The 17,145-nt window shown below is 44.0% G+C and overlaps 1 protein-coding gene across 1 annotated transcript; it reads right to left on the minus strand.

Annotated features, from left to right (window-relative positions):
• Positions 1-1,639: 1,639 nt before the first annotated feature.
• On the minus strand, positions 1,640-16,130 carry abcg2d (ATP-binding cassette, sub-family G (WHITE), member 2d). The gene is made up of 15 exons (XM_041933405.1): positions 15,925-16,130; positions 14,700-14,759; positions 14,505-14,619; positions 13,782-13,934; positions 13,529-13,686; positions 12,599-12,750; positions 12,329-12,430; positions 11,704-11,957; positions 8,927-9,009; positions 7,213-7,302; positions 6,994-7,115; positions 6,715-6,869; positions 5,764-5,853; positions 1,938-2,050; positions 1,640-1,787 (listed from the first exon to the last, which is right to left on the minus strand). Exons 1-15 carry the CDS (start codon positions 16,128-16,130, stop codon positions 1,640-1,642), a joined length of 2,001 nt encoding a protein of 666 aa, XP_041789339.1.
• Between the last annotated feature and the right edge of the window lie 1,015 nt (positions 16,131-17,145).

Here is a 17,145-nt window from a genome sequence, read left to right on the forward strand (position 1 = left end):
TGTAGGGAAACACAAACCCGACTGAAATATTTTACATTTTGTAATATTTCTTGTTGTGTATAATAATACACAATACAATTCAGAGATACTAAGACATCTAAAAATACAAATGCTGCATTATACAGTTGGTGTTTTCAGTAACATGTTAATAATTTTGAGTACTTTTTTCTAAAATGAACTGTAGTCTGGTAGTAAGAAAGTTATTTCAGCTGTATTGAACTTTTATTTATCTGTTGATTTCCTTGAAAGAAGAGATCAATTTAAACACAAGTAAGTTTTTATTGATTATTTATGTTTTATTGTAAACTTTATATATGCTGAACTGTATGTTTGGAAATTACAAGTATAAATTTGACTATAATCAGTACCAAACACTCATCTGAACAGAATTACTGCAGGTCAGCATGAAAACAAGTAAACTGGATGACTGCACAGAAAAAAACAAAACACTGAGACCAAAGTCCTCAAAAAACTACATCTGAGTATAAATGTATATATAGACATTTTCTTTGAACATAACATGTGCACATACACTTATTACTTATGTGAATAAGTTCTACAATACCAAGAACGATTCTGGAAACAGCTAAAAAATCAAGACTGCTGAACTAGAAAAGAACTGAAAAAGGCATAGTCTAATTATAAAATACAGTAAATGTAAATATTCATAAATAACCACAGTTAACTCTGAAATATAAACCTGTAAGAAACACATGCAACATTTATTCACAGCACTGGTGTGAAAACGTCAGAAAACTTTTCTCTCAAAGGTTCCAAAAACTTCAACAATGTGAAAAACATGTTGTCACGTTAGCTCCTAAAAAAGATACAGTTCAGTTTTTACCAAAGAGGCTCAAACTAACACTCAGGTATGTATGTCACCTGTACTGAATATCCCAGTATGTAAGTGCACAGTGTAGACACACTTGCAGAAAAGTTTTGACATTTGGCTAAAATACACTAACTCATGTCATGTTTGTACATTAAAGCTGCTCTAATCAAAAATTAATCAAATAATTATGAACGCATAGTTTTGGTATCATGTTCACCGCTCTCACTCTGAAAGTTTTGGGGCCCAGCAGGCAAAAAACTCTAAAAAGGATCTATAAGCTACCTGCTCAGCACCAAACAGATGAGGAACACGGTGAAGAGTTTAGCATCATTTAGCTAGCTAGCTAACAGCCAAATAAACGTGAATCTTACTCCCTGGCACGTTTGCGATATCAGCTTCATGAGTTGATAACATGTCAGTGTTGTGTTGACAGCTTGTTGCGCTGCCCCCAAGTGCCAAAAAAAATCTACTTTAAGTTTTAGTCTGGATCTTGAGCCAGAAAACAATTAATGCTAGCTTAGCTTAGCATATAGATAAACTACTTAAACAAACAGGATGCCAGTGAGCTTCAGAGCTGGTGGATCTGTTTTTGCTAGCTGTTTTCCCTGCTTCCATTCTTTATGCTAAGCTACGCTAACTGCCTCAACACACAGACACGGGAGTGGTATCAGTGTTCTCGTCCAACTCTATGCAAAAAAGCCAATAAGTGTATTTCCCAAAAATTGCTACCGTTCCTTTAATGGTGAGTTTTTTGTTGAACATCTACTCGCCTGGTTCACCGAAGGGAAAAGATGCAGAATCACACATTTAAGTGAATTTCTTGATGTAGCGCAGTTTCAGATAGGCGATGATGAGGAATATGAAGGTCATAACGGTCAAAGCCACGTGGTTCTCCCACAGCCCCCAGGTGGTGTACTCTATCCCCAGGTAGTCCAGATACTGCTCTCCTGTGCATCTGAAACAACACGAGCCCCAGCTGGTTAAAAGAGGTACCAGGTCATCTGTAACTGTTCTCGCGATAGTAAAAATGTTAAACATGAGGTCTGGCGGACGAAGCGGACTGAACGTCACAACCAGAGCGTGTGCGGTACACGGGTGCACTCACGTCAGGCCGGCGGTGCTCACGCTGCAGTTGGTCGTGGCGGCCGACGCGCTGCTGTTTCGGATCACGGCCTCCTCGCAGAACTTCAAACCCAAAAACTCGTTGATCTTCAAAGCCTGAACAGAGACGGCACAGTCGATCGATGCTGAGCAGATCAAAGTGAACACAGAACAGACTGAATGCTGATCTGTGGTGATCGGTGGACGAACACAGGAAGCTGTTCACGCTCACATGACAACATTTTAACTATTACCAACAGTGTGGCGCAGTGCTGCGTGGCAGTAACAAGACATGAGAGGACAGAAATGACACGTTTATCATTATAAACCTCGCCTCCATTACTGCTTTTCAAAATATCTCACTTTGGTACGTTGTCTTGGTCACAAATTAATGCAGATTTTTTCCTGGATGTTTATCAGCAGAGCAGTTAAAAGCTTTGGGAAAAGTTACTCCAGTAAGGGAACCCGTCACAAGATCACCAACACATTCTGATGCTTAAATACAGGAGCTCTTTATGAAAGATGTTGATGTTTCTGTTCTGTGTTTACATTCAGAAATTCCATCCATCCATCCATCCATTGTCTTCCGCTTATCCGGGGCCGGGTCGCGGGGGCAGCAGTCTAAGCAGGGATGCCCAGACCTCCCTCTCCCCAGACACGTCCTCCAGCTCTTCCGGGAGGACCCCGAGGCGTTCCCAGGCCAGCCGAGTGACATAGTCCCTCCAGCGTGTCCTGGGTCTTCCCCGGGGCCTCTTCCCGGTGGGACATGCCCGGAACACCCTCCCAGGAAGGCGTCCAGGAGGCATCCGGTAAAGATGCCCGAGCCGCCTCAGCTGGCTCCTCCCGATGTGGAGGAGCAGCGGCTCTACTCTGAGCTCCTCCCGAGTGACAGAGCTCCTCACCCTATCTCTAAGGGAGCGCCCCGCCACCCTGCGGAGGAAACTCATTTCAGCCGCTTGTATCCGAGATCTTGTTCTTTCGGTCATGACCCAGAGTTCATGACCATAGGTGAGGGTAGGAACGTAGATTGACCGGTAAATAGAGAGCTTTGCCTTTCGGCTCAGCTCCTTCTTCACCACAACGGACCGGTACAACGACCGCATTACTGCAGCTGCCGCACCGATCCGCCTGTCAATCTCACGTTCCATCCTTCCCTCACTCGTGAACAAGACCCCAAGATACTTAAACTCCTCCACTTGAGGCAGGATCTCTCCTCCAACCCGGAGAGGGCAAGCCACCCTTTTCCGGTCGAGAACCATGGCCTCGGACTTGGAGGTGCTGATTCTCATCCCAGCCGCTTCGCACTCGGCTGCAAACCGCTCCAACACATGCTGGAGGTCCTGGTTCGAAGAGGCCAACAGGACAACATCATCCGCAAAAAGCAGAGATGAAATCCTGTGGTCCCCAAACCAGACTCCCTCCGGCCCTTGGCTGCGCCTAGAAATTCTGTCCATAAAAATAATGAACAGAACCGGTGACAGAGGGCAGCCCTGCCGGAGTCCAACATGCACTGGGAACAGGTCTGACTTACTGCCGGCAATGCGAACCAAGCTCCTGCTCCGGTCATACAGAGACCGGACGGCCCGTAGTAGAGGGCCCCGGACTCCATACTCCCGAAGCACCCCCCACAGAATGCCACGAGGGACACGGTCGAATGCCTTCTCCAAATCCACAAAACACATGTGGACTGGTTGGGCAAACTCCCATGAACCCTCGAGCACCCTGCGGAGGGTATAGAGCTGGTCCAGTGTTCCACGACCAGGACGAAAACCGCATTGTTCCTCCTGAATCCGAGGTTCGACTATCGGCCGAATTCTCCTCTCCAGTACCCTGGAATAGACTTTACCAGGGAGGCTGAGGAGTGTGATCCCCCTATAGTTGGAGCACACCCTCCGGTCTCCCTTCTTAAATAGGGGGACCACCACCCCGGTCTGCCAGTCCAGGGGCACTGTCCCCAACTGCCACGCGATGTTGCAGAGGCGTGTCAACCAAGACAGCCCCACAACATCCAGAGACTTGAGGTACTCAGGGCGGATCTCATCCACCCCCGGTGCCTTGCCACTGAGGAGCTTCCTAACTACCTCGGTGACCTCAGCCTGAGTAATGGATGAGCCAGCCTCTGGGTCCCCAGCCCCTGCTCCCTCTACGGAAGGCGTGGCAATGGGATTGAGGAGATCCTCAAAGTATTCTTTCCACCGCCCGACAATATCCCCAGTCGAAGTCAGCAGCTCCCCACATCCACTGTAAACAGTGTTGGCAGGGTACTGCTTCCCCCTTCTGAGGCGCCGGACGGTTTGCAGAACATCCTTGAGGCCGACCGATAATCCTCCTCCATGGCCTCCCCGAACTTTTCCCATACCCGAGTTTTTGCTTCCACAACTGCCCGGGCTGCAGCACGCTTGGCCTGCCGGTACCTGTCAGCTGCCTCAGGAGTCCCACGAACCAACCAGGCTCGATAGGACTCCTTCTTCAGCTTGACGGCATCCCTTACTTCCGGTGTCCACCACCGGGTTCGGGGATTGCCGCCACGACAGGCACCAGAGACCTTACGGCCACAGCTCCGAACAGCTACGTCAACAATGGAGGTGGAGAACATGGTCCATTCGGACTCAATGTCTCCAACCTCCCTCGGGATCTGGTCAAAGCTCTCCCGGAGGTGGGAGTTGAAAACCCCTCTGACAGAGGGTTCCCCCAGACGTTCCCAACAGACCCTCACTACCCGTTTGGGCCTGCCAAGTCTGTCCAGCTTCCTCCTCCGCCAGCGGATCCAACTCACCACCAGGTGGTGATCAGTTGACAGCTCAGCCCCTCTCTTCACCCGAGTGTCCAAGACATACGGCCGAAGGTCAGATGACACGACTACGAAGTCGATCATTGACCTCCGGCCTAGGGTGTCCTGGTGCCACGTGCACTGATGAACACCCTTGTGCTTGAACATGGTGTCCGTTATGGACAAACTGTGACTAGCACAGAAGTCCAATAACAGAACACCACTCTGGTTCAGATCGGGGAGGCCGTTCCTCCCAATCACGCCTCTCCAGGTAACACTGTCGCTGCCCACGTGAGCGTTGAAGTCCCCCAGTAGAACAATGGAGTCCCCAGTCGGAGCACTTTCCAGCGCCCCTCCCACGGACTCCAAGAAGGGTGGGTACTCTACACTGCTGTTCGGCCCATAGGCCGAACAGTGAGGCACCTGTCCCCAACCCGAAGGCGTAGGGCAGCGACCCTCTCGTTCACCGGGGAAAACTCCAACACATGGCAGCTAAGGTGGGGAGCTATAAGCAAGCCCACACCAGCCCGGCGCCTCTCACCATGGGCAACTCCAGAGTAGAAGAGAGTCCAGCCTCTCTCAAGGAGTTGGGTTCCAGAACCCAGACTGTGCGTGGAGGTGAGCCCGACTATCTCTAGCCGGTACCGCTCAACCTCCCGCACTAGCTCGGGCTCCTTCCCCCCCAGCGAGGTGACATTCCATGTCCCCATTGCCAGATTCTGAGTCCAGGGATTGGGACGTCGGGGCCCCCGCCCACGACTGCCACCCAAATCCCACCGCATCGGCCCCTTCTGATCCCTCCTGCGGGTGATGGGCCTACTGGAGGGCGGGCCCACGTCGCTCCTTCGGGCTGTGCCCGGCCGGCCGGGAAATTAATGAGCTTATAAGTTTTCTTTTTCTAAACTCTCAGTGTTGATATTAGTATCAGTCGGGCTCTGATCGTTATTATTGGCTCACTTTAGCTGTGTTTAATATGATACGATATAAATGGATCTTCTTCTTCTTACTAATGCTGTCACTGAACTCTTTCCTGTTAAGACCCTCCTTTCGTTTGACTCACAGCGAGGCCGTAGCGAGGAATGCTGAAGTACTTCAGCCAAGCCAGCCAGTCCTTGATGCTGGGCAGGTTCACCAGGAGGCCTGAGAAAATCTACAAACACAACACAAACAGGCTTTTTTCACTGCAGGTGTTCCTAATAACATCAGCCTTAATGAATGTCGTTAGTGTCAGCAGTGAGTTTCCTGCTATCAGAAGCTGTCTCGACTTGAATTTGTTGTTGTCATGGTGAAGTTTGGACCCACCGTCAGTTATGTGTCTGTGTAGTGTCACTGTTAAAACCTGCTGTGGGCTCAGTGTGTTTGGATGCTCGTATTCAGCTGATCCGGACAGAGATAATATTGAACAGCACCTGATCGTATGTTCAGGTCAGTATGTGGAAAAATTCAGCAATTACCGTATTTTCCGCACTATAAAGCGCACCTCAAAGCCTTTAATTTTCTCAAAAACTGACAGTGTGCCTTATAATCCGATGCGCCTTTTATATGGATCAATATTGTAAAGGGCGTTCCACACGTGCAGTCAGCTGTCAACCTGAATAATAAAAGGACTATTTGACTGAACTATGGAAAACATGAATATCTGCTAAATAATAGGCAATTAAAATATTAATCAAACGTGGTTAATGTGATTTCTGCTCCTGAACCTCAGTGCACAGTGTCTGCACATCAGCGCTGAGCGCCGTCACCTACATCTTTACGCAGGATAAGCTGTCAAAACGGCGTCTGAGAAAAATGAATAATTATGAATAATTAGCATAATAAGTACATTTAAATGCTGAACAAATCTATAATCTTGATGAAATTAGGACTTTTTTCTAAGCAGAAGGTCATAATCTTTAACACTAGCTGAACAAGGTGGTTGCTAAACGTACACTGAACCATCACGTTTCATTATTTACTGCTCGACTGCTCGACACAGCAGAGAGTCTCGGAAACCGACGCGTCTTCTCACCATCATGAAGACGAAGGTGATGGTCATGAAGATGTTGGCGAGAGCCACGACGGTCTGGTCAGCTGAGATGGCCATGGTCATCGCCGTGGCTGTGTAGGCCACCAGCGTCACCGTCAGCGTGAAGACGAGGAAGGCCGCTGCTGTGGATTTCAGCCCTGCGTGGACGCCCACACACACACACACACACACAGATTACGTACTGGGCTACTGTATCTGCATGGAAACCTTCAGCACTTCTACATCTACAGCTTCATCAGGTTACAGGTGTGTGAGTCCCACCGATCATGAAGTAGACGATGCAGCTGAAGATGACGGAGGTGATGGTGCGCAGAGTGATGTCAGACAGGATCTTAGAGAGGAAGTACACAGACACTCTGTAGTACCCGCTGATGTACTCATGCCTGTCACAAGAAAAGCAAGCGCAAATCAAATTCTAGCTCTCATCTCATTCCAGACGTATGTTCAGCCAAGCACACAGACGTTACACAGATTACACACACGAAGAGTTTCCTCTCGATGATGAAGAGCTCGGCTGCAGACACGGTGCTGAAACACTGGTTGGTGGTGATGAAGAAGAGGGCGCCCATCCTGCAAAAGGAACAAACGTGGTAATACAGAGCAAACGGTGAAGGAGAGGAAGCGTCCAGCAGCTGACCACAGGTTCCACCCTGACCTCCACACACATAACGGCTTCCTCGCCTGCCTTCGTCTTTGACCCTTGCCCGCCCTTTTGGACTTGTTTGCTTGTTCTGATTTCCTGTCTGTCGAGGGAATAGCTTGATATTTTGAAAACATGCTTATTGGCTTTATTTCCAAGAGTTATGTGAGAAGACTGATACCGCTCTCATGTCTGTAAGGTAAATGTGAAGCTACAGCCAGCAGCCTGTTAGCTTAGCTTAGCACAAAGACTGGAAACAGTAGGAAACGGTTAGCCTGGCTCTATCTAATGGTAAGAAAACCTGCCAGCACCACCTCTAAAGCTCACTCATTAACATGTTACCTCTTGTTTGTTAAAAGTGTACGAAACAACACGTGTCTTGTCTTGGAGTCTTGTGCTAACAGTATTAAAGAAGCAGAAGTACCACAAAATCTAAATGACGTATTTACAACTTTATTCCATGAAAAAAATATCTTCATGCCTGCAAATGGCTTTGACGTAACTCTGCCCTATGCACAGATAATTAATATGCAAATAGTCTCCGCCTCTATCTCCGCTCACCTGCAGCTCAGCGTACCTGCTCACCTTCGCCATCGCTCATCAAACACACAAACCTCTGTTTGCATTCTGTTTGGGGAGCTAGTGAAAAATTTAGAGTCATGACCCATTCCAAACTGAAATGCTTTGCCATGATGTTGACTGCCTACTTTGCTCTTGATATGTCTCCTAGCCTCCCAAAACATCCCATGGAGAAGTTAACATGGTTAAAAACTTGATTTTCATTGGAGCGGTTCTTTCAGGACTCAGTTACATTCCACAACTGTTGAGTTTAAATCTAACCAAACATGTCGTGTAAATGAAACGACCTGAAATCTGAGGATCTGACTGTCTGACGCTGACAGAGAGTCGACTCTAAACAGTCGACACTGTGTGGATTACGGTACTAAATGTGGCGTGAACCACATACACACACAGGGACTTAAAAGGTGAGTGACTCCCCTATGGCCCTGCACCCAGTGAAAAGGAGGGAGGGGTGAATAACTTGAGACACATAAGCCGCATACACTGGTGTCTGCCATACTGCCTATGCATTGACCATGAATATAATGACATTAGCATCTTATATTCCACTGAAGCATGCACAGAAAGAAAGACCATTAAGATTTGGGCTTGTGAGTACCAGGTTGTGCCCAATAAAATACGGTAAGAGGATTAGCTAGGCAGAAATTGCTCTGCTTTTCACACTTCTTTACCACAAGCAATGACTGACTTAACCTGAACAGCTATTAGGATCAATATGGATCAACATGTCCACACTATACAGCCACATAATACTAACAGAAATAATCTAAATATGATATCTGTGTGCACATTATAGCACATGTACAGATTATAATAGCAAGCACAGGCTTTATTTTTCATAAACACAGTCAGCCCAGTTTTTTGTATTTCAGTAACGTGTCTTTCGTTAACTTTCCACAGTCCTGATGAACCTGCTGTTTTCGCTACCTGACAGTTAGAGGGAACACACGGGGATGACAGCGTGTGTCTCACCTGTTCTGGATGCCACTCTGATCGTCTTTGACCCCGAAGAAAATGGCTCCTACGATGAGGGCGAGGAAGATGTTGACTCCCAGCTGCACAGAAACATGAGACAACAGAAGCACTAAGAGCCATCCAGGAAGTCCTGTTTGTAAACTTAGAACGTGTTAGCATACAAGAACGTCGGCAAGTTGCAAGATGAGTGTGGAACAAAAGGGTTTTAATCTTTTTTAAACAATAAAGTTGTTTTTAATAGTTTTGAGGCTTTCCCTCCTCTATGCACCTTGCCAGTAGGTGAGGAGGTGCCAGAAACCCCCAACCTACAACTACACTTCTTGTGTTTTTGTGTTTAAGGTAAAGGAAGGTTTGGTGTTGGTGCCGTGCTTCTAACTGTCATGACTAATGACATGAATGATAAAACTTAAGCAGTGTCCTCTTTGTAAAAAAGAAAAAAAGGCCAATGTTTGTGGGGATCAGGGGGTCAAGTGGATGCCCTGCTCCTCCTCCAGACCGGCTTGGTGGGGGAAGATGACAGAAAAGAGTGAGGAAAATGAAAGGGACACAAGTTTTAATCCTGACAATTTACAGATTATGACAGGACTAAGCAGTTCCCAGGGTGAAGGGATAAGCTAATACGGTTGAGCCTTTTTCACCTCATTCCCCACAGCCCCTCATGTGAAAGCGGGGCAGTGGAGTGATAGGTCATGACGCCATCATGTGATGAGTCTCGGACCATGGCCAAGGGGCTTTGGTCAGATATGATATCAGTTCAGATCCTGGCCCAAAGAGGCAAGAGTGGGGTCACAACAGTCACAAAAGCCGATTACGGCGCCCACGCCACCTAGAGCCTCTCTTGTGGGATTATTTTGACTTATTTAGGGCCAATTAGCTGTTAATAATTCATAAAGTGAGGAGACTTCTGACGGCATTTTGCTGCCACGGGGTGACTAATGAGGGCATTAAGTCTTGACCTCTCCAAAGCGCTGTCTATGCATCCTGTTCATGACGTTAAGAGCGCTAACACCCATTATTTTTCTGCTCTTTTCAGTCTTTGGAGTGTTTGGACAAAGTAAAGGTGATAGTGGTACAACATCACGGTTAAACCCTTAACCCTAAAAACAGAGAACTTTAGGTTTATCAGGTCTCTGTCAGAGATGTGGACTTGCACCTTGAGCTGTACTTAAGTTGCTAAATTGAGGGCTTACTTGAGACTTTTCTCTTTTGAATCGGCTTGAATTGAGACTTGAGGGCAAAACACTGAGGACACTTTACCTCAGATCAGCAAATATCAAAAAACACTGCGGTGCAAAGTGTGGAACACTGTCCAACATGCATGAATTATTAATCTATTTATCATTATCATTATTATTTTATTATAGATAAATTAGACTTTCACTTTCAAATGAGCAACCTGATACATGAAAGAGTAGCTGACAGGAACAGTTTGACACTTTGGGAAATATATTTGTATGTTTTTTGGGGAATTGAGTGAGAAGATAAATAACTACAAAGCAAGCATGAACCTTAGCTTAGCATAAAGACTGGAAACAGAGGGAAACACCTAGCCTGGTTCTGTCAAAAGGTAAAAAATCTGCCTACCAGCATCTTTAAAGTTCACTGATTATCACATTAAATGACATTTAGTCATTTGTTTAATTGGTACAAAGCTCAAAAATGACAACCATCTGTTTTACGTCTGACTATCTCTGCATCTGAAATCACTTCCTGTTTACTGTCTAGTACACTACTGTTACTGTGTGCCAATTAATTGAAGTTTTGATTTCTGAATGTGTGGATTTATTCACTATATAACACTCAAAAAATCTTTTTTCTTGCATGTTGAGGGTGGAATCACCCCTTTTAAGTTAATTCCTTCTTCCTGTAGCACCAATGCTATCTCGGTGTACGTCAGGGGTCATATCTTGATTGTTTTGTTTTACTTGAACTCTATTTTTATATGAACTTTCTGTTACCTGGGATTGAGGAAATGAAAAAAACAGGAAAAAAAGTGTTCACATGATGTGCTGTAAGACCTGTTATGATTTTGTTCTAAATAAAAATTTGAATGGAAAAAAAACCAAACTTTTTTCTTTTAAAAGTTTTGGAGACGAAAATATGTGAAATCTCTGCGAAACTTGCTGCTCAGTATTAAGAAAACTATTCAGTGTCCATTATAAAGGCAGTCCTGAATGAGTGACCAAGAGGCTGATTTTAGACTTATTTCTTGTCTCAGGACAGTAACTTCCTGGAGTCTCCAGTGGTTGCCTGGCAACTACTCAGCAGTGTGTCGTCTTTTTACACAAGATGTAATGTGTCAGGAGCTGGTGGCTGGAATTTTTAAACTAGCTAGGTTCGCTGTTTCCCCGTGTTTCCAGTCTTTATGCGAGGCTAAGCTAACCAACCGCTGGTTTCAGCTACATATTTACTGCACGGACTCGAGGTGATATCAATCTTCTCCCTGAAGTCTCAGCAAGAAAGCAAATCTTTTAAAATGTCAAACTGCTCTTTTAAAACCTTCCAGCCTTCATATATAGCACGTGGGCTATTAGCATCCTTGCAGCTGTGCAAATAATTAAAAATAATTCACGTTTATGTGCTAGATCCTGCTTTGACTTTGCTTTATTTCATTGTTCCTGATCAGGTCTCAAGATTTCAGACTTGACGTGGACTTGATCTAAGAGTTAAAAACAGCTCTGCCATCTGCGGCGACAACAGTTGGGGAGTGCAGACAGCAGATGGCTTTATGTTAATGAGTTAGATATTTTCAGTGAGGTGTGGGGGTGTATTACCTGGGCCACAGATGTTTGTGGGTTCAGCATGAGGTTCTGGAAGGTTCTCTTAAGCACCCAACGTAGCTGGTGGAAGAAGGAGCTGTTGTAGGTGATGGTGCGGGACGACTTTGAACAGGAGCTACACTCCTTATCCTGGACGATGCGGTCCAGCTCGGCTCTGGTGTCGCTGGAGTAGCTGCTGTTCCTGAACTCCTCTACCAGGCGCTCCTCAATCCTCTGCCTGGAGCTGCTGAGCTCCTCAAAGTCCAAATCTGGACAGGAGGAAAATGATTCATTTGAGTTCTGGAAACAATGATAGACACCAAGTCTACAATATGCAAAAGTATGAATTGAAAAGCTTTCAACTGCATCCACAGTCCTCACAGAAACTGATTACTGTAGCTGAAAGTAAACTGTGTCTTTATCGACACACAGTAATATCCCCTGAAAGCCTCTTGACACTGACTACATTACCTGTGTACACTTCAGGGACTTGAAGAAAATTTGGTCATGCAAACAGTTAAACTCAGGCACATTAGACAAGCTTCACGTGGGGAAGGGGGAGTTAAAATATGAAATTTTAAAGCACTTATTTGTAGAAGGGAAAGCCTTCACATGTTGAAGGCTTTAGAAATGCTGTTACCTTCAGACCCGTGCACTTTGGTCATGGTTGTGGCAGTGAAGTCTCCATTAATAACATCCAGAAAGAAGTCAGCTGGGTTGTTGTGGGGCTCACAGGAATAGCCTGGAACACAGATCACAACGATCCATGTTTTATTATTAGATTTATAAGGCTCATTAGACTAACGCTGCACAATCATCTACATTCATTTCCAGGTGGTGTAGAAACATCAGTAAGAACATGAATACGTTAGATGGCATCTTGTGGCGATATAAATTTCTACATAGTCACCAATGTTAGTGAAGTAGTCCAAAGCGTTTGGCGCTGGTCCATGGTACACCATTTTACCGCTAACCAGCAGAGTCAGAGTGTCGAACAGTCTGTAGATGGAGTATCGTGGTTGGTGGATGGACATAATTATGGTTCTCCCATGACTGGCCATTCTGAGAGGACACACAGTAAAAATAATAACAGTACAGTGAAGTAAAGCTGCCTTCTAACTGCAAAAACAAACTAAATCTTAATCAAATTCAAGTTATAAAAAGAGATTGATGCTTAAAAATAATATATTCTGTCTTTCTGTATGTGGTTTTAAATCTTTAAAACTTTTAATTGTATAATTGTATTATAGAATTGTATAATTAAACACTGTATAAGAAGATTGAACAGGCAAACTGTGATTAGTACAGCATATTTCAATTATATAGCTTTTACTATTAAACAGCTGCATCCCTTCATTACATTGCTTGATAAATACACCAATAATGTAATAATTGTAAATGGTTAAATATAAATTATGCTAAATTAAAGATATTTTCACTATAGTAAGTTCTAAATGTGAGCTTAATCAAACTGGTTAAATCATTTTTCGTCTTTATAAGAGCAACATTTTGCACTAAAATGAACCTAAAATTAAAATGTTACTTTTCAGCTGTATCTTAAAACCTATATTCAAAAACGCAGTAAAACCAAGATTTCTGTTCTCTGGAAAAAGGCTGTTTTTGCAATCAACATTATAGATGATATATTAAAGATTATTGTTATAAAGTGTGTTATAAAGTGACATACATAAAATTACTAATTGAAATGGTCTTAGTGTTAAATGAGTTTTTAAGGAAAGCTGTCCACTGGATATAGTTATGGGGCACGGACAAAGATTCAGCTCTAAATATAATCTGTAATAAAATCAGAAGAATGAGGAATGAAAAGTTTCTTTAATACCTTTTCAGCAACAGCAGCACAGAGTTAGCGGTGCTGGCGTCCAGTCCTGTGGTCGGCTCATCCAGAAACAGAACCGAGGGATCAATGATCAGCTCCATGCCGATGTTTGTCCTCTTCCTCTCCCCTCCAGAGATTCCCCGGGTCATCTGTGTGCCCACCTGAGCAAAGCACCCACACAATCACTCTGTCCTGACCCTCACCTGAGGTCCTGTAGCTTGAGGCAGACCACACTGGGACGTGTGTGTGCATTTACCTTGGAGTCAGCCACCTTGGTGAGACCCAGTTCTTTAAGGAGGTGATTGACCCGAGCCTCCTTCTCAGTCTGAGGCACAGAGCTGGGCAGCCGCAGTGCTGCAGAAAAACGCAGATTCTCCCTCACAGTCAGGGTGCCCATGACCACGTCTTCCTGGGTAGAGAGACGGGAGCTCGAGGTCAGAGGTCAGAGGCTGGGAAGAGCATTCGTTTGGTGTTTCTCTTGTTCTGCTCTGCTGTTTCTGAAAAATCTAGATTTGCACAGACCTGTAACACAGAAAATTGTTGACCTAAAAGTGTTTAGCTGCTAGCAAACTCTATTTAAAGCTGCTACAATCATCATTTTCATATTAAAAGGGATCAAATGTCTACTAGTAACATGGGAGAGGTTGTTAGAACGGATTCACTGTTTGAGCCGCTCTCATCTGTGTTGTTTTCCAGGGAAAACTCTCTAATAAACCCGCTGTACGCTACCTGCCCAGCATCAAACAGCAGACAGACAAAGTTAGCGATGAGCTGATGAACACAGTGGAGATGAAGAGCCAGATATTTGTCTCAGGAATTGGTGGAGACCAAACCAGAAAGAGATGATCCCATTTAGACTGGGTGTGTAAATAAGCAACTGCCACATTTGCCACATCAATTTAACAGGTAGTAAATATGTCACTGTTACCAACCAAAAACTCATCAGTTCATGCAGGTTTAAGTGATTAATAAAATGCACCTGAACCACATAGCCAGAGAGGCACTTGAAGTTCGGGGGCTGTGGCGCCCGGTCAATGAGGACTTCTCCTGAGAGACCGGAGGGATCCTTCCTTGCGGCCAAAATATCCAGAAATCTTTGAACAAAACACACAAAACAGTCATATACAACAAGTGCAGGTGGCTTTTTTTAATACATTTTTTGTGTGATACTCACGAAGATTTTCCACTTCCAGTAGGGCCAAGAATCGCGTTGAGGCCAGGTCTCATAATCCCACTGCAAGAGAATAACACACAAGCCTCTGCAACCAATTCAACATGGATAATTCACTGAAAGGCAAAGATTGGGACATATCCGAATGGTTTGCATCCATTTCTAAGGTGTACAATCCAAGATTTCCACTTAACTGTAACAGTTTCACCACACAAATGTGAAGAGGGTGAAACAAAGTGGATTAATGTGACATGTGATGAAACTCAGAAGGGCTTAAATCATTTTCCTCATAGCACATTTTCTAAATTTTCCTCCCTAATCCCAAATAAAACAATGATCATGAAAGGTTTTTGCAGTTTATAAGATATTTCTTGAAAGCTGCACAGACACACACAAACACACACACACACCCAAATCTATAGTGTGGTGTAACAAATTCAAAAGTAAATCCTCTGACTTCAGAGAGAACAGCTACACAAAAAAGAGTCAGTGATATAAAACGGAATGAAAGACTGAATAAAAGCCTGGCAGTGGATCACGTGATGGTGTTTAATTCGTTTCCCTGGCAGACTGCTCTTTAGTGCATCAGAGAGATTATATGCAAGAAACCATGCTTAATATCATATAATTAACACTGAGGCGGGAAAAGGCCAAAAACTTGTGTGAAATGACTCATTCTTCCATGGGAAATGTCAGCTGTATTTAATACCATCAGAAAGAAACCAATGTAAGAGTCTATTCACTATTGTCCTGCTTTGGATAAGGATACAATGACCCCTGTTAAATGGACATGAAGAACCACCGCTCCTTCACTGCAACGTGGTCTCCCGAACGACGGGACTCGTTCCGAATTATTGTAATGTGATTTTATTTCGAGCCAAAAACGATGAATTTCACTTTGCGTTTTTGCAAGTCGACAACCCAGAAATCACCAGATTCATGATATTTGTGTCTCATTCTGTGAGAAAAACCTCATAATTAGCAGCTCTGAGTATGTGAGTATATTAGTATAAAAAACAACAACTGACCAATAAAAACCTGTAGATCTCTATATAAATGTGTTTTTCTACAACAGCTGCAGCATTTCTGTGTGTGCCTGTATTTTAGTTTGTTAGTGATCAGAATATCTATGTAGAGAAAAGTAGATAAAGGAACAGATACAGCTGACAAACACTCAACAGACGAACAGGCAAACAGGTACAGAGGATGCACAATTTTTGCAACTGACTTGAGGTCGACCAGTATTTCCCTGGGACTGGTTTTCCTTTTGCAGAAGGAGCCGCTCTTCAGCTGCACTTTGTACTGGATGTTGTGGAAGCTCACGGTGGAGCCACAAGGCTGCTTGATCTGATCCACGACCTTTGACCTGGCCATCCCGTTGGTGCCGATATCCTCTATCATTGCAATATTGATGTGACTGGCTCTCTCCATCATCCTCTGCAGCAAAAACCCTGTCAAATGACGGTGATCTGATGTGAAATCAACCTTTCACTGATTTGTGACATACATACAGACGTAAGGAATGTATCTCAGGGTTTCCCGCACAGACCACATCCACGAAAATCATTAAATATTAATACACTTTGATGAAATGAAACATGAATCTTACAGAGAAAAGAGTAGAGGCGATATTTCTCACAGCAAATGTGATTAAACTATTATGCAGGTGTTTCTGATGCTGGACAAGTAAAACAGACACGTGTTCATACATATATCTGTAATATGTAATATCTGTCTGACTTGGTTTTTGTTTAAATTGGCACCTAATCCTTCTCCCACGTTACAAATTGCAGAATAAGATCAATACTGAACCAGGATTGGCTTCCAAGATTTGTGATGTCACATATCATGCTCATAGGTCTGCCTCTTAAAATTTGATTTTCAATTAGCGCAGATAAAATTTACACTTTCAGCAAAAACGTGAATTAAAAAGAAACTTCTATTGTCAAAGTCTGCACACACATCATTCACAGAGTGAAGCTCAAACATTCAACTGCAGGAACAAGAAGAAAGACACATTTTTGACTGGAGGACTTCTAACAACCATATACACTTCATCATTTAGTGTTATATACTCAGAGGAGACGTCACATTTGTGCCCAATTCAACAGCTCCAATGTCTTTAATGTACTAAAAAGAACCAGACATATACTGACGTTTAACATCAACAAGAAAATTACAAGAACAAATTAGGTGAACTGAGCAATTTTAACCAGAAATAAAATACACGACGTCTGTGTTCAAGGTATAGTTTAAACAATAATGTAAAATTTCTGTGAGGAACTTCATGTGTCCTTATCATTTATAAATGTATTAATTGCCACATAATCTACATCATCGACACCAGGGCCTATACTAAACTCAGGACAGTGACAGGACATGAATTGGATATTTAGGGTGATGTGAGGTTTTTAGCGAGATTTAACTTTGGTGAACAATGTGGTAAATT

The sequence above is a fragment of the Chelmon rostratus genome, chromosome 3 (assembly GCF_017976325.1).
Source record: "Chelmon rostratus isolate fCheRos1 chromosome 3, fCheRos1.pri, whole genome shotgun sequence".
In the NCBI taxonomy this organism is placed as follows: Eukaryota; Metazoa; Chordata; class Actinopteri; order Chaetodontiformes; family Chaetodontidae; genus Chelmon; species Chelmon rostratus.

What these genes read in the sequence shown, in the direction of transcription:
- abcg2d (XM_041933405.1), bottom strand. Translation starts at nt 16,130, where the DNA reads ATGATGGAGAGAGCCAGTCACATCAATATTGCAATGATAGAGGATATC. An exon ending in GGACTACTTCACTAACATTG is followed by an intron (nt 12,431 to 12,598) that starts GTGACTATGTAG and finishes TCTGTGTTCCAG; the next exon opens with GCTATTCCTGTGAGCCCCAC. An exon ending in TTCCTCGCTACGGCCTCGCT is followed by an intron (nt 2,051 to 5,763) that starts GTGAGTCAAACG and finishes GTCTCTGTTCAG; the next exon opens with GCTTTGAAGATCAACGAGTT.